The sequence below is a fragment of the Dermacentor silvarum genome, chromosome 6 (assembly GCF_013339745.2).
Source record: "Dermacentor silvarum isolate Dsil-2018 chromosome 6, BIME_Dsil_1.4, whole genome shotgun sequence".
Classification (NCBI taxonomy): domain Eukaryota; kingdom Metazoa; phylum Arthropoda; class Arachnida; order Ixodida; family Ixodidae; genus Dermacentor; species Dermacentor silvarum.
Genome location: NC_051159.1, coordinates 60,868,736 through 60,893,047, shown reverse-complemented (window position 1 = coordinate 60,893,047; position 24,312 = coordinate 60,868,736). Strand labels below are relative to the sequence as shown.

The window sequence follows — 24,312 nt, the reverse complement described above, 5'->3', positions numbered from 1 at the left end:
CAAACCAATGGGGGAGCGGAGAAGGCAGGGGCGACAGGATGCGGCGAGGAGGAACCGCCGGGGTGAGCGCGGTGGCGGCATCATCTAAGAATGGCGCTACTTTTTATATATAGGGGTTTTATTCAGCCGCTGGGCTCTTTGGGAGTGTCCGCTCTTGCTGAATTCCTTTCTCTATGGGGGGAGTGTCTGGCGGATGACGCATGCATCTAGCGCGTCATTGGCCTGTCGCTAGGTAAGGCAAGAAAAATAAGTCGCAAAGTTCAAGTTCATTTATACACAAAACGTTTTAGTTTTCGCGGCAAAGAGTTTAAAAAATAAGTCAATAACTAGCTGTTAACTTAATTTGATTTACTTTTTTTTGATGCTCGCGGCAGCTAACGTTCGGCATCAACACTATAGCGTGACGCATGGTGACGTGTTTCCTGTTGCCAGTTTTGGCCGAGTGTCCCCTCTTGTTGAATTTCTTTCTCTATGAACGCGCTATCAACTCGGCTGCAAAACGACGAAGAGGCCATGTAGACACGCTGTCGCGCTCCGCTCAGTCGGCTTTGTAACGGAGCGAGGGATGCGGTCTTCGTTCCGCTGCCGGTACGAGCGTTGTGCGCAAGCGCAATAGCGGTCCCGCTAAGCGGTTGTGTAGCATTTGCTAGCATATGCCGGTCCGAGCGGAGCGGACAGCAATCGCTCAGCTAAAACACTCTAATGGAGTCACCATGACAAGCGTTTCGGCCCGACTATGCTTTTGACTATTGCATACGTAAATTAGGTTAAATTAATAATAAATTCGTCAACGACATTACGGGTTTTCCGTGATGACGTCACTGATCGCGCCTAATTAGGCGATGACGGCTTGGTTTTTGACTACGACGTTGCCTTATTAAGCTAATTAGACAAGTTTACCGACGAACAGATATAGCAATAAGAGGTCTATAGCAAAAAAACATGGCGGCTATGACGTATTTCCAGCTCCGTAATGACTTTCGGTGTATACCGCCAGCAAAAGCATAGCCTTCGCGTTTTGTGTGTGTTACTCAGTGGAAACCATCGCTGCGGCGTGGATTTGGGCAACACTTTTTTCATACTATGATAACTGGACAGAGGTCCGCTCACTTCCTCATCATCAGCTATTCCCATAAAACAGACTTCTAATGGAATACATGTGCTTTGTGCAGCTGGTAGCTACACGAGCTAACGACTGAATTTCGGAAGCCACAACAGAGACCACCATCTCTGTTGTGGCTTCCGAAATTCAGCGGGCGTCGAATAGCAGTTCTTGGGGAAATGCGGTATCCGCTTTGAAAGACTGCTGCTGGCGCAGTAAATGAGTTCAGAGCAACAAGAATCGTGTAAGTCCTGCCGAGAACTCTCTTTTGATATTTTGTGCGAGTGAGCGCACTTAGAGTAAAAGTGCTTTAGCGGATCGTACCAATCTTACCTTACTTTTACTCACGTTGTAATTCACTGTCTTAGAGCGAAAATCCAAATTTAGGCTCTAAGGGACGCCACGCCGCATATCAGGATCATCAGGATAAATTTTGACCAATATGTATTCGTACACGAGCATTTTTGCATTCAGCGCTCATCAGAATGCTGCCGCCACGGACACGCGTGAGTAGCGCCCTTGAATTCAGGCTATGCAGCAGGACGTCACCATCAGTAACGCACCCAGGATCTCTGCCAGTGGGGGGGGGGGGGGGGGGGATTGACAGTTTAGTTTGCCAATACCATCTAAACAGCACTAATTTCAATTTCTTCACGGGAAATTGTCAAAAAATGCTCTTTTTGCGAGTGTGCAGACGATTGCGCGTCCTACATCTTAGTTGCAGTACTACTCTAATGCTCAAGGAAAGACAAAGGGTTAAACAAAAGGGGGGGTTAGGTCGGCCTCAGGGGGGGGGGGGGGGTTACAACTCCCGAAACACCCCCCGTCGGTGCGCCACTGGTCACCATCCCTGAACCACATTGGCGTGTGCAGAGGCAATGGCAATAAACAAAACCCAGAAGCAGTTGCTAACAAGAGGTTAGTAACAGGCAGCTGATAACCGTAAAGTTCTTTAACTAGGTCGGCAAGCTTGTTGCATGAACAAGCATCGATTTTGTTAAATCTCTTAGCATGTACTAAGTTCAAGACTGCGCAGTTTCTCATAGCACGCATAATTACACACGAAAAATGGCAGGCTTCATGCCAACACGTCACCATGCGTCATCAAAGGGTTCAATTTTGCGTGACGGCGCACGTGCCGCCATACTGCGTTTTATAGCAGTGATATCAAGGGCAGAACTAGAAACACTGAGCACATCGGTGCTCCGAACAATTACGGAAGGTTGTGTATCATATCAGTCAAGTAATCGTCTACAATTATGTGTTCAGGAAAGTGGCACGGGACTCTTATAACTCAGGGGAAAAAAAAAGACAGCAAATCCCACGCCCTGTGGGAATCGATGTTAGGCGAAGCAGTTTGCGGGGAGCCTACCAAGTTAACGAAACGACCATGAGAGCATCAAGACATCAGAGCCGGCTGTTTTATGACCTACATGACACGCATATCACGACATTCATGTCATGACCTATCATTTATGTTTGTCATACGCTCTTGTGATGCTATCCCAATTTTGGTACATACCAAGTTAACGAAACGACCATGAGAGCACTAAGGCGTAGGTGGCTAGATAGATATATGCTCTCAAAGGGGCAAATGTTCGCCAAGAAATGCTTCGCAATAAAAAAAAAGAACACAAATTACGGCAGAACTCGTCTCGCGATCACTATCGATGGTAATGCGAATAGCAATCGAGCAATGTAGCGACAGATGATATTCCTGAAGTCATGTTTATTTAACACGTGTAGTGGTAATTATTATACTTTCGTTTCTTCGGCTATGTGCCATCATACTGCGGTATCGTCCCACTTGGCTACGGCACTTGCTTGCCAAGGTGACCCATGAGCACGGAGGTATCACGATGACTGTGTGACGCTTACGCAGTGACTATGGAATAACGAAGAAGTAATGATATCGATCAAACAACAAAGGCGTATAACGACGACGGCATGGCTTCAATGAAACGCCATTATTTAAATTATGACGATTGTATAACGGTATGACGACAAAGGTATATGACGACGACCGGATGAAGAAGCGAGATTGATAACGATGGCACGACGAACCCGGCATGACGGCCGGCGATGGCATGACAACGGTGTGACAATGGATGCATGACCACCCCTGTATGATGACGATGGCACGACAAAGGCATGAGGACAATGGAATGACGACAAGTGTTTGATGACAATGACTTGACGATGACTGTATCATGAAACCTGTATGACGACGATGGTGAGGCGACGACGAGAGTCGGATGACGAAGCCGGAGTGACAATGATGGCCCGACCGACCACGACGGCATTACGACGACGATCTGACAATGGAGGCATGATAGCGACTGTGGCTTTGAAGGCATGACAAGGCCGGCATAATCACGATTGAATGACGGCAGTATGATGACAATACAATGACGAAGAAAGAGTGACATCGATGGAACGAGGAAAGCTGCACGAGGACGATTGTATGACAATGGGATGACGTTACCGAAGTGATGACAACGATAAAACGACAGAGTGACGACGACTACACGATGGCTGCGTGACGACATGACGTGACGACGACGGCGGCATGAGTGTCGCATGACAGAGCTAGAATGGCGGCGATGCAACGACCACGAAGGCATCACGACCACTAGCCCACACCAAGTGGGCCAAGCTGTTAGGCCACTGTGTCGGGATAGAAGGCGTGACGGCGATGTCATGACGAGAGCAAGATATGATGAAGCTGCAATGACAACGAAACGACCACGCGTCGCATCACGACCATGCAGGTGCACGTTCATAGTGGCCCAAGCCACTATAGACAGCCGGGGCCAATTGACTGGCGTAAGACGATTAGACCAGACGAAACCAGATCAGACCAGACCAGACCAGACAGACAGACTCAAAACAGTTGAAGGATAGGCAAAGAATGACATTCACATTAATAGATAATCATGACAATAACCCTCAACGCCACGAAATGAGACCAGAGCTTAGAATGACAGAAAGCTGAGCTAGTTAGTAAGGATTCATAATGCAAAAAGGTAAGGCGAGCAGACACACACAAGAGAAGTGGACAACACGAACGCCGGCGTTCGTGTTGTTCACTTCTCTTCTCTGGTGTCCGTGTCTGCACGCCTTACCTTTTTGCATTATGAGACCAGAGGTTGGACCGGATAGCTATGTGCGTTTACCGATTGAACACCCACGTCAATTTTCCGATATTATTATGATAGTATGATAACATTGTACGACAGCCGTATTTCGAAATACTCAGCGAATCGTACAAATTTAGTAACAGGTGAGATGAGTTCGCGGATGAAGCGTTTTACGAAAAGCGTACTCACGTGCAGGAAATGTGCCTGCGGGAAGTCCGGCGACTCGTTCGCTCGTGACGCAACGACCAAGGACGAGTGCGTAGTCGAGAGGTCGATTCCACGACGCGCTCTGGACGGCATGGGCGAGGAGGGCAGGCGTGGTCCATCGGAAAGAGAGAAGGGCGTCGACTTGGTGTCGAAGACCGAGACCTCTTCGGGCGCCAACTCCTGCTGCTGGTTCGGATAGCCTTGCTGAAAAGCGAAGCACCGCAAACACAGCCTTCACACGGCAGATAGCGCCTATCTACAGCGCTGGCACAGCGCAGAAGTAATACGGGAAGACGTAGGCGTTAACAGCGTATACAGCGCTCAGCGTTTGTGACATCTTGACCGGGAGAATGCGAGGATTCCTAGCTCTGGACTCTGTTCCTCATCATTTACCGGTAGTTCACGGTAGACCGATCCCGGCCATAACGTGGCCGCAAAGCCGCTCTATTCACTGATGACAAAAAAAATGGAATGGAATGGAATCGTCGCATTACACCGGCCCTTGTTACGTTGCGTTTTACTACAGTGCGAGAGCTCTCATCTCTGCGGCAGACGTGGACGAGACGGCGACGAAGTCTACGTGAAACTATTATTGTACGGTGCTTTTTGAAAGTTCCTGTAGCACAATGATGTTTCTGGCACCGTTGAGTTATGACAGAGTCACAAAATTTCACCAGCCCGCTGTACCACGCAGCGCTAGAATGTAAGTTTCTTTATTAGCAAATAAAACTCCCTGTTGGAAGCAGGAATAAAAAAATTCACTGGCGATTACGGTACTCCCTATAATGCGAAATTTTAGCGCAGCTCTATAGGTGTTTTATTTCGCGTGTCAATACTTCGTATCACGATTACATAGGCACACGGTTTTTATTAGGAAGAGAACGCTGTCAGTATAGCGTAGCTTGCGCGCGCAGTCTGTCTCGTGCGGCACATTGCAAACGGGGCGAAGTGTGGCACGACCGCCTCGCTAATCGGGAGAGGCAGCGCGTGAGTTCCGAGTGGGCGCGATTCACAGCAGCCTACACATGTAGCTCATGCAGCGCTTTTGTTTCCATACAGACGACGCGCGCTACTCTGGCGCCATCTCGTAGCCATCGTCGCCGCACAGTCAGTCTTGCGCGACACTACGCTTTTCTTCGCACGCCTTCGTTCCACCAACGACGAGAGCGGCACTTCGTCCCGAAGAAATCGTGCCACCATTGTCAGCGGCGACAACACCCAAGGGCGCGTCACATCGACTCGTAGCGACTCGCCATCGCCCCTTGCAGGAGCAGTGATGCCCGTCACACACGCCTGTGCACAGGTAAAAATGAACACATCTCGCTCAATGAGCGCGGAAACTCGCTGTGAAAACGCCGACGTAAGAAAGCGCGCCAGCAGCAGCGGGAAAATTGACCTTCGCGCTGCCTCTCGTCTCGCTTCAACGCGAACTAAACGTCGAATGCACAGCGCATACGAAGCTACCGGCACTCGGCGCATGCACTTTGTCCCCATCGCTGATTCGCTTTGAAGATGAGGCCCGCGCGGGCGCGCACTTCGCCCACATCGCGGATCGCTTTCAAGGTACTGCGCCCCGGCGGCCGTGTTGTGAGCAGCAGCCGACAGAGCAGAATGCACCCCCCTCCCCCCTTCCTCTCCATCAGCTCGCCACCATGCCTCGCGCGCGAAAGACCGCGCGCATCTCGCCTGCCTTCCTCCCTCGCGTGCGCTACATTGAGCAGCAATTGCCGGCTCACCCTCGTACGCTTTCACTCGCACACACAGCGCGCGGCGACGATTTTATCGCCGTTGGACTTTACACGGAACCTCACGACGACGACGACGGCAAAAATGCGCTTGGAGTGTCCATATAATTGCTATCGCAATAAAATTCTTACTGTGTTGGCGTTTAAATAATTTTAGTCAGTTATACAGCTCTGGGACAATCCAGTAAAGCAACTACAATAAACAAATCAATAGTACTTTTGCCAGGAAAAAATGGTCACGCGGGTAAAGTTTTGTCAGAATTCGGGACTCCTAAGACACATTTTCTGACTGAAGTTGCCAATAAGCAGTTTTTACATATTGAAGACGAATCCTTGTAGGTTCGGTACGCGAACTTTTTGCAGAACCATGTTTAGAGTGCTTGAGAAAATTTTGAATGCGCATACGTCACGTGAAAAGAATGATTGAATTGAATTCTGGGGTTGTACGTGCCAAAACCACGAAATGCTTATGAGGCACGCCGTAGTGAGGGACTCCGGATTAATTTTGATCACCAGCGGATCTTTAACGTACCCCCAATGCACGGGACACGGGCGTTCTTGCATTTCGCCCCTACCGAAATGCGGCGGCCACGACCGGGATTTGATCCCGCGACCGCGCAGCGCAACACCACAGCCAAGGTCCATCTAAATAGGTCGCGACGCTTAGAACGAAAGGCGCGCAAAACCTATCGCCAGAGATATCAGAAAGTGGTGCACGATTACATTCTAGCCACTGTAGCACGATTGAAGCGCGACTAGTCATAGCGGGAGGGGGGGGGAGGGGTTACACTGAAACTAGGAAACCCATGTTAAAAAAAGTGTTCGAGAATTTCAAATCAGAATACTGTAATACGAGAAAATATTCTGTTTCAAATACTTTTCCTCTACTAATACAACAAATGTTAATTTTGTTTCTATTTTACAATTTATTAGTTCGTCCTTGGTGACCCCTACCAACCAGTGATTCTGGCGCAAGACTTGGCAAGACTGTGCAAACCAGCTATTATTTCGTGCGGAATGGCATTGCTCACCTGAACGCGGCGGTTTCATCCGATTTTTTTTTGTTTTATTTCCTTGCGTGTTTGTTCAAAGTGTGGCGTGCGCTTCACTTCAAATGTTGCGTGGCCTAGAGCACGGCATTCATTGGCGAAAGGTGTGAGTACAGATTTTTTTTTTTTTATCGTGCAAGTTACCGCTACAGCATCCGACGCGCTGTGCCCTTGCGCTGTCTCTCGTCGTGACGATAAATGCGGAACGCTCCGCGAACAAACGTCGCGCTATGTCCGTTCACTCTCCGTCACACAGGCCCTGAGTGTCCGACGGGAAGCAAAATTAGTGAGTCGAATGTTTTCGAAATGATAATGTGGTGCAATGTTGTCTTGTCTGATAAAAACTGTTGGATATGAATACATGGTGTCACACGGAATTGCGAATGATTCTGTGAAAAGGTTTCGCATATGTTGCTATAAATAACGATACTGTGTGCTGACCGTAGTATTTTTCATCAATTGAAATAAGTTTTGTTTGGTCATTTATATTGGTTGAATTATTCTAGACGAATAAATGTGAAGTTGCTTTTGAAACCTCTGTGCCACTGTAATTTATTTCTATTGTATTCACTCACCTTCCTAAGGAACCTACTGGAACAATTGCCGTCAATAACAGCCTAATTATGTTCACATCAACACATACGCCACTCCTATAGTTTAATGACGCGCTGGTGCTTCAGCTGAGGCGAGTCGTAAGCTTGCCTCAACCTCAAAAGAATAACTGCTGGCGTAGCGGTCGAAATACCGGACGCTAAAGAAATTCAAACATTCGCGCCAAGCAACGCAAGACCTTGACATTGCCATTTCCGGTTGTGACGTCACTTTTTATTTTTTGTTTGCTGTTAGTTGTCCCCCCCCCCCCCCCCCCGATATGCAGATGGCGACGGTTGCAACGACCAGCCATTGTCTCGACATGTGGGCTCCTATGGAAGCTAAGCTACCAGTTTACATATACCTTGCCACAGCCGCTAAGCCACCGCGGCGGGTCGTGAAAAGAATGTATTTTAACAGCGTAGCTCTTTAAGCTCCAGGTTCGGCTAAAAATCGTTCGCAAGAACTCCGCCGAGCTATGACGTCACTGCGTTGCCTGGAAACCACTTGGCACAGCTGCGCCTGGCTTCGCGGAGCTTCGCACATGTGTCGTGACGTCACCGTTCCGACCTCTGCATCGCTTCTCCTCGCCGCTCTGCGCCTAGCTCTGACGTCACTATACGTCGCCTAGCAACCACCTGGCATGTCTGCGCCCGGCCGCGCCACTCTGCACCACCGCTTCCCGTACATCGCCAAGCTTCCACAGCCGTGTAGCCGCTGGCTTCCCGCTTCCTTGCTTGCGCGTGGGAGATTGAGTGCGTTCGCTCTCCGTAATAGCGCGCCTCCCACTCGGGCATACGGCGCACGGCGAAGATGTTATCTATACGGAACCTCACGGCGACGACGACGGCGACGGCAGAAATCCGGTTGAAGTGTCCATATAATTGCTATCGCAATAAAAAGCCATTAGACAGTTTTAGTTTAGCGTGGTTACCGGAATAGCGGGCGTACCGGAATAGCGGGATCGAAATGCGCATGCGCAGAACGCTAAACGAGCCATACCGTTTACCGTGCGCACGCTATTTCTCAGAGTTAACGTTACCGTGTTAGCGTGTTTACGTAGTGTACGTAAAACATGACGGCGGTCCCGGCCGCCCGCTTCGAACTGAAGTTGGAGTTGCTGTTGAATAATTCACTTCGTTGGTAGGAAATGACTGCGTAAATGTCTTTCGCTTACCTTCAGGCAGGATCGACAATATGTTTTTATGGATAATTTAGCGGAGTTTTTGAGATCGCTTCTCGTTTCGAACGCGCCTAAGCCTAACGAAAGAAATTTTCTCCGAGATGTGAGCGCCACCTGTCGATAAAGTCGGGAGATAGGCGCGACGACAGCATATGGCCTCTGAGATGGGAGCATTTCGGAGGCTATGGTAGACAGCTTGTACTGCTTGTCTGTTTCGTTGCAGATCGACGGACATGTGAAGTAAAAATACAACGCGCTCCTGACTTCCATTGCGCTGCTTATCGCACTTTCCGGACGCACACACACATAGAATTAGGTCCCCTATGTATGCGAAATTCAAAGCGTAATGGAATAGCGTCCCGCACGTAAACTACGCTATCACGCTATACTAAAACTCTCTTTCTGCAAAGTTCGTTTGCGGAACGGTAACGCTATTTCCCGTAACCCCGCTATTACGCTAACGCTAAACTAAAACTATCTATTACGTCACTGCGCGCCGCTTCATTCGCGGCCTTCGTATAAAGCTCCGTGCCCCCGCACATCGTTTGCGCCGCCTAAAAAAATCTTAGCATAACATAGCAATAAATAGCAAAACTTCGTAAACTCTTTGCATAACATAGTAATACCATGGTAAAAACTTGGCAAAACTTCGTAAACCTTGGTCGACTCCCGGCTACGCATTTCCTCAGCCTTTTACCACTAGTGCAAGCTGCCCTAATTTTTTTTCAGTAAAAATATCTTAGGAAATCACTCTGAGCAAGCTGCTAAAATAGGAATCATTTCTTAAAGGAAAATCAGAGATGGTCGAGCGACAGGTCTGGGACACTGGAATGATCCAGACCCGCCATGGTTGCTAAGTGGCTATGGTGTTGGGCTGCTGAGCACGAGGTTGCGGGATCTAATCCCGGCCACGGCGGCCGCATTTCGATGGGGGCGAAATGCGAAAACACCCGTGTTCTTAGATTTAGGTGCACGTTAAAGAACCCCAGGTGGCCCAAATTTCCGGAGTCCCCCACTACGGCGTGCCTCATAATCAGATCGTGATTCTGGCACGTAAAACCCCATAATTTCATTTCATTTTGGAATGATCCAGGTGCGACCAAGTCACTCATGACCTCTTTTCTATTGCTATACACTGGAGCCGTTCTTGGCGTCGGCGTTGTCGTGCGTTTCAGTATCTATGCAAAAACGGCACAGCATTGTCGACGCACCCTAAACGATACGTTCAATCGACTTTCCACTGCTAGCGTGAGCGTTGTGCGTGTATAGCATTCCTGCGCTGTGTGTATATATGCACTGCTCCGAGCAGAGGTAGTACACGTCAAGCTACAACGTCATCTAATATTCCACTGAGCGCTGAATAACGCCGACGGTTTACCGTCAGTCTCATCTCGTATATACACCAGAGATTCCCATGGGAGCGCATACATGCAAGTCTTGCATTTAGGCCCCCCAGATGTGCTGGCGATGCTCTTCACCACGCAAGCGTTGTGAGCAGCCTGGTAGCTAGACGCCAGGGCGCTGTCGTGTGTATATATTTAAATATATTATGTCGGTGCATGGTCTTCACAGTGCAAATTAAAAATAATGCTGAAGTGAAAAAATACGGATGAGGTAGCCACCGCTGGTGCTTCTAATGCGCTTGTCCTCCTACTGTCAGGATTTGCAGGAATAAAGCGAAAGTATGAATTGAAGGCCATGCACGTTCGGGCCAACAATGATCCAGTAAGCTTTTAGCCACGATCAAATTTTAAGTGAGAAGGTAGAGGCAACTCATAAGAAACCTGAACTGATGTGGGTAGCAGAACTCTGGCAATGACACTTTGGGGGATGGGACGTTAATTGGCTTCTGGTTTATAAGCCAGAAGCCAACCACATTTATAAGCCGTACCTTTGGTTGCCAATTCGGCCTTGGTGACTTTGCAGGTATCCTTCTCGGTTGCTGCGCAGGTTGCGGCGCGGATTGCTCAGGCGTCCTCGTGTGGGAGCCGTGCTGTTTATAGATGGTCTTGGACAAGGACTTGTTGCTCCTAGAAGTTAACAATGTACAATGTCGTCACGAACAGGTCTAACACAATTTTATAGAAAAAGAAAGGGCTATACAGAGTTCCAGAAAATGCGTTCGAATACCTTCAACGTATATAGCTGCAAATGCGATATTTAAGCGAATTCCTCGGGACTGCTTTTACCAAAAAAAGAAAGCATGCATGTTAAAATAACTTTAAGTAGCAATGATACAAGGTAATTATGCAAGTTTGACAAATTAACTTTTTAACCAACACAGCCAGACGATTGTTCTCAATGCCAAGACTTGAAGCCCGTCATCGGGGGACTTCATAACAGTTTACAGACATGCAAGAAGTTGGCGCTGCTAGTTTTTGTTGCATAATTAATTCCATCTAGATTCACCTCCGCCCCCCTCCTCTCCCCACGAAAATAAACATCGACACCGAACTACTGAAGAGCGCAACTCTCACGCCGTAAGCAGACGACCATGAGTGACGTACGTGACTGTTTACGCCTCAGCGTCAAGCGAGCATACGATGTGACCGAGATCGCGACTCGATAGTGACGCTCGCTTCATGCTAGCCAGTTGGTTATGGTAATCAGTTTAGTTGGTATATCTGTGAAATTACTACCTCGAGTCATTTCAAAATGTGTGCCTCGGTGATGGAGGCTTTCCTGAAAAAAAAAATCCATCTTTTCAAAACGAAAGACATGACCTCTGCAACGTTCTCAATAGGCTAGACAGAAGACCGTTCACCTTGAGCAAGATCTTAGGACCATGGCCTCGAATATCACAGCTGCAAAAGGCCACAAAAGCGCTGCTGCTATTTTTAAAAACTACAGGACTGCGTGACCCTCTATGATCCAGACTGATTGATCATCAGTGATAGAACAGAGATCTGTTGCTACGTCGGCGATATCAACAGCGGACTTTCTATTTTCCTAATCTCTCCCCTTTTCCCTTCCCCCAGTGTAGGGTAGCCAACCGGGCTCAGTCCTGGTTAACCTCCCTGCCTTTCATTAAATCATTTTTTATCTCTCTCTCTCCCAGAAAGAAATCGCTTAAATATTGTCACCCAGCTAGTACAGCTAGAATAGTTGACCAGCAACAGATAGGTAAAAAACACGTCAGCCTTTAATGATGGCTGGACCTCGGAGAGCGCGCGCGCAACCACGAACTTCGTCGTTCTCGCCTCAAGGGGCCAGTGTCACCACGTGCCAACTTATTTCACGACAATATATCACCCTTCCTATAGTTAAGGAATCTCTAACGCATTTTCTGAAGCACCCCGAGAGCAGCTGCGCACTGCGCTTGCATCACTGTGCTACACCCACCGATCAAACACAACGTCAAGAAATAAACCTCTCAAATGCGCGATTACTATAACAACAATAAATTCGTTAGCAGGGTCTTTATGCAGACAAAATAACAAACATAAGGGGCATATAGCGGTTGCAATGTCAGCTTATGACATTGTAAGGTATGTTATAGTAGGGCAAGCACACACACACGCACACATGCGCGCGGTGCTCTGTGTTTGTGTCCATGGCCTTGTTTGAACTATTCGAGTACCTAACACTGAACGCAGCTGGTTTTCAGACCCGTTTAAGCCGCGTCGCACCATGCGTTTCGTTTCAACGAGCACAAACCGAGGTTCTCCGTTTCTTCGTTTTTGTTCCGCGAAAGCTGCCCAGCTATAGTTCAACCGACAGCCCGGTTTTAGGGGCGAAGCACCTTAGGACCGAGCCTTGTCCCTCCCCCTCCCCCCTCGTCGTCGTCTGTAGCTCTGGTTTGCATAGAGTCCGCTAGGGGCACTGCGGTGCACAAGGGCGTTCGTTCCCGACGCGCGCTTTCTCCCTTCAGCCATGGATGATAACGGTCGGTGCACAAGGGCAGTTCGTTCCCGACGCGCGCTCTCTCTCTCTTCAGCCATGGATGATAACGGTCGCTTCTGATAACGGCGCGCCCGCTATGAATGAAAAGGCGAGAGTGGCGGCTCAACTGCAAGCGGAGTCGAGGGCTCGCAAAGCTGCTGCAGCACGGCGACGCAGACAAGCGGACCCGGAGTCTAGGGCGCGGGAAGCTGCAGCAAAACGGTAACGCCGACAAGCGGACCCGAAGCTGAGGGCTCGCGAAGCTGCAGCAGCATGGCAACGCCGGCATGCGGACCCGGAGCTGAGGGCTCGCAAAGTTTCAGCAGTACAGCAACGCCGGCAAGCGGACCCGGAGCTGAGGGCTCGCTAAGCTCGCGCTTGAACCGAGCATCGACGCCACCAACCTCAGGTAGAGAACGCTTCCGGCGTTTTGGCGCCGCTTCCCGCGCTCCCGCCGCCTCTGGGTCCGCTTGCCGGCGTCGTGGGATTCACGGTTAACCGAATGATCCCCCGGTACTTCGCCCACTCATAATCATTCACTTCGTGGTTATGCGGTGTCTTTTTTTCAGTCCCTTAGAAGCGTGAATTGCTGGGCTAGTTGGTTCATGTTAACAAGGCGAAAGAAACCAGCGAAAAAAACCAAGACGCAGGACCAGAGGGAGGCAAACACGCACACAGTCACTGGACTTACAACTGATTTATTCGAAGCATCCACGTACTTTTAAATACAGCTCTTCCTGTTCAAGCGCACGTGCAGAAGAAGCCAATCAGCCACATGAAAGAATTCTTTCATGTGGCTGATTGGCTTCTTCTGCACGTGCGCTTGAACAGGAAGAGCTGTATTTAAAAGTACGTGGATGCTTCGAATAAATCAGTTGTAAGTCCAGTGACTGTGTGCGTGTTTGCCTCCCTCTGGTCCTGCGTCTTGGTTTTTTTCGCTGGTTTCTTTCGCCTTTTTCAGTCCTGGGGCCGTTTATGTAAGGATTCTTTTGGAATGTTTAAAAAAATTATGGGGTTTTACGTGCCAAGACCAGTTCTGATTATGAGGCACGCCGTAGTGGGGGACTCCGGAAATTTGGACCACCTGGGGTTCTTTAACGTGCACCTAAACCGAAGTACACTGGTGTTTAGCATTTCGCCCCCATCGAAATGCGGCCGCCGTGGCCGGGATTCGATCCCGCGACCTCGTGCTCAGCAGCCCAACACCATAGCCACTGAGCAACCACGGCGGGTGTTTTGGAATGTTTCTATTCATTTTTACATCGAAGCTGTGTATGACTAGGATCCCGGGATTTCTTAGTCTCCGTCGACAAAAAAAAAAAAAAAGGAAAAACTCCACCAATCACAGCGGAAGGCGCGCGCCGCTTGGTTCCTGCAGCACCACCAGATAGCGCTCGCCTCCACGGCAGCGACAGCGCTGGCCGTGCGGCGGAAAGAAAAAAAGCCAGAAAGTTAGCCTTCGCGCAGAGCGTCCGCCGTAAGCGTTTCCTAGTAAATATTATAGTTGCATAAGCTGCAGTTGCCGGGAAGCCGCAACTGTAACATACGAAGCAGGGAGTGACGTCACTACATTTTAGGGGCGAAGCACCATAGGGCCGAGCCTTGTCCCTCGTAGTTGTCCGTAGCTCTGGTTTGCATGCATACTGTGTATTCGCAATGCACACGGACTACAGGTGGCGTGCGAGGCGATCCATGATGGCGGACCGAGAGAGTATCAGAATAGGCGACTGCGCGTCCGTGTGGTAGCACGCCGGGCTTTTTCTCATCATTCTCGTCGCACGCCGAGTGTATTCTTATTTTTCAGATTTTATTCTCATCGGCTGCGGAATGCCGCTGCCTAACCAAAAGCGCGCATAACGAGAAGTACGTGCGTGCTTGTTATTTTATGGCGAATGACGCCCTTAACCTTTCTGAATGATGCATGCGACGCGAAGCGTATCTAGAACGAACGCTATGGCTGGAGTTTTCGGTTCAAGTAAGAAAACGTACACCGATCGTGGAACGACAGAGAGCTGAGCTAGTTGGTAAAGATTCATAATGCAAAATAGGTAAGGCGTGCAGACACGGACACAAGAGAAGTGGACAACGCATTGTGGTGTCCACTTCTCTTGTGTCCGTGTCTGCACGCCAATCTGCTTTTTTTTTTTTTTTTTTTGCACCGATCTTGCTTTCCAATCAATTAAAAAAAAAAAAAAGATCAGTGCAAACAAATATATACCACAGAGCTAGCGATCGGCACGAAGCTCCGAACCTAGTTACGCTCCGTCAGTTACGCTCGAAAACCAGTCACCAGCTGCAAATAAACAACTGTTGCGGGAGCGTTTGGGCAGCCTTATTTACAAATATTCAGCTGTAGCAGTAGCGTTCGGACGTAGTAAGGCATAGGCGCGAACTTGTTAGCTTGTCTTTTCGTGCCGCAGTTCACGTAAGCTACAACTAACTACCACATCGTAAAAGCGTAATCTTTATGCTTTCGTGAACAATGTCAACGATTCGCATTCTGCTAACCGATGCATGTTGCTCCAGAAGAAGTCTTCGGCGACAAAGTGTGCGCCACAAACTTTCATTGGCGGAGTCACAGGCTTGCCGATCCGCAGCTTCACCGCCGACTTCGTTTTAAGATGCGCGTCCAGCGGAAACAAATCAAGGCTTATCTCATCCTTCACCGCTCGGTTGGTGCACTGAGGTACGCAACACTTTTTAGGGGCGAAGCTCCTTAGGGTGTGGGTCTGTCCCTCCTCTGTAGTATGTAGTAGTAGTAGAAGTAGTAGTAGTAGTAGTAGTAGTAGTAGTAGTAGTAGTAGTAGTAGTAGTAGTAGTAGTAGTCGCAGTAGTAGTAGTCGCAGTAGTAGTAGTCGTCGTCGTAGTAGGTATACTCGCGGACAACTTTCTGTGGCAATGAAGGGAAAGCTACGGAGGCAAAGTGCGCACAGGTGAGAACGCTTCTGAAAAGAATCCCGCATTTTAATCCACGTTGGTTTAGGCTGGGGAAGAGAAAACATAAACAGCTTATTAGCAACAGCTAAATAAGACAGAACACATCACTGAGTGTAAAAGTTTACTTATTTTGCGGCTTTTCCCTTCCGCGTCTAGGCAAACGCGAAACCGGTGCACGTGGAAGCTGCGTCGATCGAGCGTCTGTTCCGAGCAACCAAAAGCACTGCCAAACGCTGCCGGACTACTTAGCGCGGTAACACATGTGCAGCAGCCACGCGCCCGTAGCTTTCCCTTCATTGCCACAGAAAGTTGTCCGCGAGTATAGCCACGTCTACTTTTATGAGAAAAAAAAAATTCCTAAAGTTGTGTCCGTAGCGGAAGTTGTGTCCCTCGCTTCCGAACGCGCGGCGCTAACCACTACGCCACGAAGCGCACATGGACAACGCACCACGATGGCAATAAATACCCAACATTAACGAAAGACTGCGCGTTTCTAACGCGTTTGTGCTAGCGCGTTACGGCCCGTGTAAGAAGCTGGTGTAAGACGCTGTGGCCTCTCCGCGTTACCCCCGTTATAGTGCCTAGAAAGTATATTCTAGGCACTATACCCCCGTATTCATAAACGCTGATGGCGTCGGCAAACGCGGTGCACGTTCCGGCATGTGTAAACGGCTGCGTAAGATGCTGTGGCCTCTCCCCCTTACTAAAGAGTACTGCACGTTTCTAACGCGTTTGTGCTAGCGTCCCCTTAAGCGGGAGATGGTGCAATCATAATGAAGGGCGCTGTTATAAAATAGGAATGACGTCACATATGGCGCGTGTCATTGGTGGAAGTCAATCGTTCAATTTAGTGCGGCGAGACTGGGCGAATTACACGGAAGATTCACGGTTTACCGATGATTCCCTCCGGAGCTTCGCCCACTCATCATCATTCACCCCGTGGATATGCGGTGTTTTTTTTTTTTTTTCTTTTTTTTTATTCACAGGGACGCCATCCGATATGTTCGATAGCACGAGCCCAGACTGGGCCCCGTCGCTGCATCTCGGCTACAGCATTAGGCAAGCAGATGCGGATCGCCACGACAGCAGCGAGCAACGACGACAGAGAAAGCGGCGTGCCGAGGCAGCCGAGCCGGCCGCGCCGCAACAGCCATGCGGCGTTCATTTCTTCCAACGTCACAAAGCTGGAGGCGTAAACTAGATAGTTTACGATATGCCCGTGGATCACTTCAGGGAACACATTCACGTTTATTGTCGTGTCGACGCCCGGTCGCAGCGTGTACGGGTCCATATCGTCGCATATTTGCACCTTTTCTTCATAGCGTACGCGCGCCGATCCCACAAGTTATAATAGCCTGCACTGAATGGCTCACTCCTCTGGGGAGGAGGCATCGTGCCCGAAAGGATAAGAAAATAATCACAGCGTATCGGGAGCGGTCAGGCGTCAAAGGTAAGGCACTTGACGGTACGGACCGCACGAACGGACAGCTGCGGAACCAGCGAAACGGAGAATGGGTCGCCGGCTTGGACGCCAGCGCTTGATGCGCTTGGAGTGCCCATATAATTGCTTTCGCACTATAACCACGGATGGAAGGCGATCGCCTTTGCTGCAATGTGGAAAGCTCGCCTTTGTTGCAAGTTCTACTCCAGGCGGCCCTGGCTGCCGCGCGCCTCCGCCCGGTCCGCAAGGCTCCGGGGGCGGCGGCAGGGGGGAGGGTCTACAGCGCGTGCACCCGCTCGGGCCGCTGTATCTTGAAACTCGGGGACACAGTCCGCCGTGCGCTGTTTCAGCAGCTTCTTTCACGTTGATGCGAGGGTCACGAAGGTCAATTCGCTCGCTGCTACCGCGTTTCCTCACTCTAGCGTTTCGACAGCGTGTTTCCGCGGTCCTCGATCGAGATGTATTGTTTGCTTGTGCGCGCGCGACACCATGCTTGTTCATTTAGTTAGTACGCCTGTGCTTACAAGTTTACAGGGCCGATAAAACTACTATCCTTACTTCGTATAGCTGCCCACTAATTTGCTATCGCAATCGATGCTTCGCCTTTCGGGCGAAACTGCGACTTTTTGCTTTCCACCGTCTTTATTGCCGAGACGTGCGTCAGGATCGAAGCCTCGTCGTGCACTGAAGGCGTACAGAAAGCGTTCATATATGAAAGCGTTATCAAGTAGTGCGATAGAGATTAAAGGAGTGTACTCACATGGTTACAGAAGAGCAGGTTACGTCGAAACAGGGGCGACTTGCGGTGCAGCCTGCTAGCTGATGGGCGTGTCTGCGAAACCAAGATCTCGGGGAACGCTCACAGCACGCGATCGTGCCTGCGTGACACGTCCTTTCCCCCTCTCTTCTTCTTTCTCCCTCTCTCTCGCGCACGTGAGCTATTACTGCTAGCACAACTTCTTCCACAAAAAGTTGTAAGATAGCACATTAAAAAAAAAAAAAATCTGCGAATTTATGATCCAAAACCACGATCCGATTATGAGGCACGCCGTAGCGGGGGACGACGGTTTCATTTCGACTACCTGACATTTCTTTAACGTGCGCCCAAGCGCACCACACAGGTGTTTTTGCATTTCGCCCTTATGGAAATGCGACCGTCGCGGCCGGAATTTGACTCCTCGACCTCGTAGCTAGCAGCGAAACACCATGGCCGCTAATCCAGCTACTCGGGTATTGCCCCTTTCAGTGGCGCACCGACGAGGGGCGGGGGGGGGGGGGTTCGGGGGTTGTAACCCCCCCCCCCTGAGGCCGACTTAACCCCCCCCCCCCCCCCTTTGTTTAACCCATTCTCTTTCCTTGCACATTTGAGTACTGCAACTAAGATGTAAGACGCGCAATCGTCTGCACACTCGCGAAAAGCGCATTTTTTGACAATTTCCCGTGAAGAAATTGAAATTAGTGCTGTTTAGATGGTATTGGCCAACTGTCAACCTCCCCCTGGCAGAGATCCTGGGTGCGCTACTGGCCCCTTTTAATGCGAAGCTTTGTTTGCCTGCGTTTGGCGTATGTCCTTTTCTCGCCTGATATACACGCGTGCCGTGTTCCAGCAAACCGGCTTATATTAACCGCTAGACCAACCTATAGGTGGCAGCAGTCATGGCAGTAGCGTCCCCACGTTAGCAGGCTGGCGACACCAAGCTTGGGTGACACTTCCTAAACTACCCATATGTAGCCCCCGAGTTCGGCGTTCGCAGCGCCACATGAGTGCACTGTTGTTCGGAGGCGCTACTAAAGCAAAGACACATCACACGTGTATAAAGTTCACTGTACATTATCGACATCCTCACCCCCTTTCTCTTCTCATTCTTCCTTTTCCCTACGCAGAGTAGCAGACCAAAGACAAAGCACCTTCAGCCGACCTCTCCACTCTTTCTATACATTAAAAATGACCTATCTTGTGGAATAATAAGAAAGGGGGCTTGAAGTAACGGACCTCATAAAGTGGAATCGCCAACAATGGCGGGGGCGACTCCTTGTTTAACGCTGCTTGGGGGAGAAGGGGGAAATAACAAAAGAACTCGCAGGTTATTGCGCTGCACCTGAGCGAATGTAATATGCGAGAGCATTATGGCGTCACCCGCCGCGGTGGCTCACTGGGCAATGGCGTTCTGCTGCCGAGCATAAGGCCCTAGGTTCGATTACCGGGCGCCATCCATTAAAGAATACAATAAATAAATAAGCTCGTGTACCGTGCTTTCAGTGCAACTTAAAAAACCCGGCGGTCATAGAGAATGTTAAAGATCCAGGTGGTCAAAGTTAATCCAGAGCCTACCACTAACGGATCTCTCTATCATGGCATGCGAGTTAATTTGGGGCGTTAAAACCTTTCATTAGCGTTACGACGTTCTGTCATTTGATGACTATCCATCGATATCGCTTTATCAGAACCACCTCTACACACAGCAGAGTGGTGGACAGCATTGCTTACTCCAGCGTGCTTGCCGCTGCTCCTCCTGTGATGTGCCTCTCTACGTTACACCATTCCCTTACCCACAGTGTAGGGTAGGAAACCGGACACTCGTCTGGTTGATCTCCCAGCCTTTCCTCTCCGCCACTTTCAGCCCTTGCCTCGCAGAGGCCATACCTGCCTAGTCCTCCATAGCTGAAGGCCCCATAGTACAGCTCGTTAGGTCAGGGTCCGGCGTGATCCCAGCTTTGCTAATGCAGTCAGCCAGGAATTTTACTTCCTCCATGGCAAATACGCATTTGTCCTTAAGGTTTGACCATTACAAAACTGCCAACCTTAGAAGTTGAAAAATACTGCAGTCACACCCCAAAAATATTAACATTGTGCTAAATATACCGAAAATTGTTTGATTAGTCAAGGTGCAATCGTTAATGAGATTCACAGACTTAGTTCTGAAGTGACGCTCACACCAGGCACCCCCCCCCCCCCCCCCGCTCAATAGTCGCAGCAAGTATGGGCGCCACAAAATGTTTAGAAGAGCATTCACAAAATATTCACACATTATGGGTTCTGCAAGTTGGCTGTCAATGCTGCGCAGGTAAGTCCATGTAATTGACGGGTCCGAAGGCTAAGCAAAATCGGCCAGAGACAGTAGTATGTCTATTCTTTTGGAATAAGTTCTGCCCTCTCAAAGGAAAATTGTAAAATTATTGGTGTCAATACGACAATCTTAACCAAGTTCTAAATATCGGGTACTTTACAATAAAATCATTAAAAACTGCCAGCTGTGCCTTTATATGCACGGAGAGAGGAAAAAACTTCCATGGCATAATGCTATCATTTTAAAACGCTTCCATAGACATGCATTCTGCCCTGGTATTAAGATCAGGCCAACCCTCTTGGATTGCACAGGCTCATGGATCGACCTGCTTTATTTGCATTGACACCAAGAATGAAGGCTCACTGGCAAGTGTCTTGGACAATGCCACAGCATCAAAAATAATAACAGGTGGTTTCCATGCTTCAAGGAACTAGTATTCTCAACGCTGTGCATTGCATATCTCAACGAGTCCTTCTTTCTGGGGTTTTACGTGCCAAAACCAGTTCTGATTATGAGGCACACCATAGTGGAGGGCTCTGGATTAATTTTGACCACTTGGGGTTCTTCAACGTGCACTACAACGCAGCCCATGGGCATTTTTGGATTTCGCATCCCAACGAGTCTGTATAAGGCACTGGTTCTAAATTCAGGAGCCATGCAGCAGTCCAGTGACATTCTATAGGGAAACATTTGTCTTGACAAGTGCTTATCCATTTTTACAGACAATCATGGCAGAATAGTCCAGTTTCCCCCTTCAATTTCAGTCAGTTTCGCACTTGTCAGCAAATTCATTGCTGTGCAGATTTTATTCCACATGAATATTCTAAGAATTCTGCAAGACTTGCTTGGCCTACAAACACGTGCACGCTACCTGGGGCCATGTAATGTACAAATTTCTTCCTTGAGTTCTATTCATTTTTTATCAGCCATAGTTAGCAAATGGCCAATACTGGCATTAGCAATGACGTGTTGTCATGCCAGTCAATGATGCAGGGTGAAAAAAAAATTTTTCGGAATTCTTATGCGACACCTCTGGACACAGCTGTTAATCACATTTCATAATGCTTCCACTTTAGTAATACGTAACAAGTAGCATGATGTTTGATTGCAATGGGATATTCCTCATGCAACATCACCTTTTGTCAAGATGCCTGTAAAATGAGCACTTATTGTGGTTTTCCTGCCATTGTTTGTATTAAAAAGGCCTTTTTATTTTAAAACTTATGCAGTTTTATTTATATTCACACATTCAATGGTCACTCTGCACAGATGAACTCTCGGGTTACCTGGACCAGGGCATTCATTTATGTAACAATGAGCAATCATTATGATCCTTAATTCTAGTCAAACGATAGCAGCAGCACAAAAGCTACAGCCATTATTGTTTAGCGCAGTGTTATAATAAACTATTCATGCAATAATGACTATGCTTTCAATCAATATAGCCGTCCAATCGGTATTTATCTAAACATGCATGAAAATATAGTGTACAAAGTGCATTTTAAACTCCAATGAGTTGGGTTTTTAGTGGATTCTAAGTTAACTATTATATTTGACTTGATTTTGGCTATGTCTGCAAAAAAAAAAAAAAGTGTTGCTGTGCCAATTGTTGGCTCCAATTCCTTTGGCCACTATGAAGACCATGACACTTCAAATTAGGTCATTTCGTGTCACAGCTGCATCACCCAACAGTGATGTGAAGTGGCCATAATGATGACGGTAAGTCGGACCAATCACAACTTTAATTTGTTGTGTCCACTTTTCTGGCTTAGCCAATCAGTGCATGACAAAACAGACCATTCTCACCCATAGTCCACACTGCTTTCCCACTGTACTTGAGGGGAATGCCAAGGAGAATGCGATTGGTTGATTTTCCCGGCAAACTAATCTCACGGGACCACTTTCATAATTGCATAGCTAACTTTCCTGCGAGGCAGTTAGTGTGTCTTAGCACACAGAAAATGCAGATGTGGCTTGCACGGTAAATTTGTGCACGAGAGACAAGCCCCGGCATATGCAGCTAGCACTTCATTTTAACCACGACCTGTACCACCATTGTTTGGCCATTTGCACAATGCAGGGAAACACACTTGCAAATTAAGAAAAGGGGCTGCTGTTACTTCCCTGCATCCTGAACCAGTCAGTATGTTTAGCTAGGGAGATAGAAAACAAAAAAAGACTACCTGCATGCATAGTTGCCCTACAGCCTGCTATGAACTACAACTACCGGCATCCTTTGAGGCAGCAGTCGTGAAGTAAAACTAGTGAGATAAACCTAATCACATATCCAAAAATAAGTAAGTAAAGTATTTCAGGACACCTGCTGTCCAGAATGCAGAATGCAAGCCAGATCGCACATTCAATGTGCAACACACAAGGCCTGTGCACCATTACCCGTGATCTTACCTGAGTACGACACATTCAAATGGTGGGGGAAAGGGGGAGGTTGAAATAAAAAAAAGAGCACTTCCTAAACAGTGCTGTGATTAAAACCATGCCAAAGAGAAAGCCGTGCACAATGACTGTACATCCAAGTGTTCATTTTATAAACATATATTGCACTACAGATTCCTTGACTGCTCCATTATAGTACACAGTACAAGTCAAGGAGGCGCAAATTACAACAATACAGACAATAATGTTGCAGCACATGTCATACACTTTTACACTGTCAATGGGACACCATTGTGATTCATTAAGATGGATGCAGGTCATTATTTATAAAATTTACATGGGCTCTAGAATAAAGAAATAAAACAAAGAAGAGACAGAAAGAAAACAACGAGATGTCTGGTAATCTTTTTGAAGTCCATACCAGTGGAATACATGCATCGATTCGTATCAACTTAAGTGTAAATAAAACAAGGAAAACAATAACAAAAAAGAAGACTGTACACAAAAAATAACATCAACATATACAGTGTCCAATGCCCACCGCAATGGCAACGAAGAGCCATGCACAGACTAATAAACAAGGAGCCATCTGCACTGCCAGTAAAACAGTCTGTGGTGTAAATAAATGAGCGAAAACGCTCCATCCACATATCAAAGTCTTCACGATTAGTTCATCCATTTGCGACAATTTGAAGTACCGCAGAGGCATGGGATCTTGTGCCCGTCATCTTCGTAGTCAAACTTGTAATCATAGGTCAGCTGAAAATAAAAAATACAATTGTTTTCCATCGATTCATGAGGAACATTGTAAATAATACGGCTCTTATTTAAAACGTTCGTCATTTTAACCTTAATTTACTAGCCTTTCTTTTTTTGTTTTTCCAGCTTCATCAACATATCCTCCTGCTCGGTCCGCGGGCAATCAGCCGGCAACTACCACGAACACCGACCAAGTTTGTGTGTGCGCTTACTGGACGGAACAGTGTATGCTCGCTTGCGAGCAGAATGCAATAAAGCTCCAAACTGATTTAGAGCATCAAAGCCTAAACTGTTTATTGCGCAGTTTCGGCCTTGTGCACCTCGGCCATCACAAAATTGCAAGTACCATATTTATTCGCATATAAGGCAAGCTTTTTTATTTTTCAGAATCCTTTGCCTCGAAGGTTGAATTTATCAGCCTCATTCAAAGGGCTGATAAATTCAGTAACTGTTTCCATATGGCGGCATCGCCATATTTTCGGCGATGCAGATTTTAGTTGGCAGTGCAAATTGTAGCAACTGTAATATGGGTGTCCCACAGTGCATTTTCGATCACTATCTAGTCCAATCAAGATAGAATTTCCCAACCGTGATTGGCTCCCTTCCAAAATTTGTGCAAATGAGACATTCACAAACAAGAACTGCGATCTTGATTGAGCTCGAGTGTGACAGAAAATGCCCAATGTGACACCCGTATAATAAATTGTGGCGGATGAGGCAACGTTTGGCATCACACCAGCGCAAGGCGAATGCCATTGATCGTCGTCCTCATCAACGAACCGTTGATACAACTTGGTGTTGCCTCGACAGCTGT

The 24,312-nt window shown here is 48.2% G+C and overlaps 2 protein-coding genes across 5 annotated transcripts in view; both read right to left on the bottom strand.

Annotated features, from left to right (window-relative positions):
• LOC119456685 (uncharacterized) overlaps window positions 1-17,127 on the bottom strand; it is a 128,168-nt gene extending 111,041 nt beyond the window's left edge. The window contains exons 1-3 of the mRNA XM_049669021.1: window positions 17,054-17,127; window positions 10,909-11,047; window positions 4,432-4,653 (exon numbers count right to left, since the gene is read on the bottom strand). Coding sequence (XP_049524978.1) covers window positions 4,432-4,653; window positions 10,909-11,047; window positions 17,054-17,127 — 435 coding nt within the window. The remainder of the gene's footprint in view (window positions 1-4,431; window positions 4,654-10,908; window positions 11,048-17,053) is intronic.
• A 5,741-nt stretch (window positions 17,128-22,868) lies between these two features.
• The window catches only part of LOC119455521 (histone-lysine N-methyltransferase 2D-like), a 78,970-nt gene continuing 77,526 nt past the window's right edge, over window positions 22,869-24,312 (bottom strand). For all 4 annotated transcript variants that reach the window (XM_049668846.1, XM_037716922.2, XM_049668847.1 and 1 more), the window contains one exon: window positions 22,869-23,498. In XM_049668846.1, coding sequence (XP_049524803.1) covers window positions 23,406-23,498 — 93 coding nt within the window. In that variant the 3' untranslated portion in view covers window positions 22,869-23,405. The remainder of the gene's footprint in view (window positions 23,499-24,312) is intronic.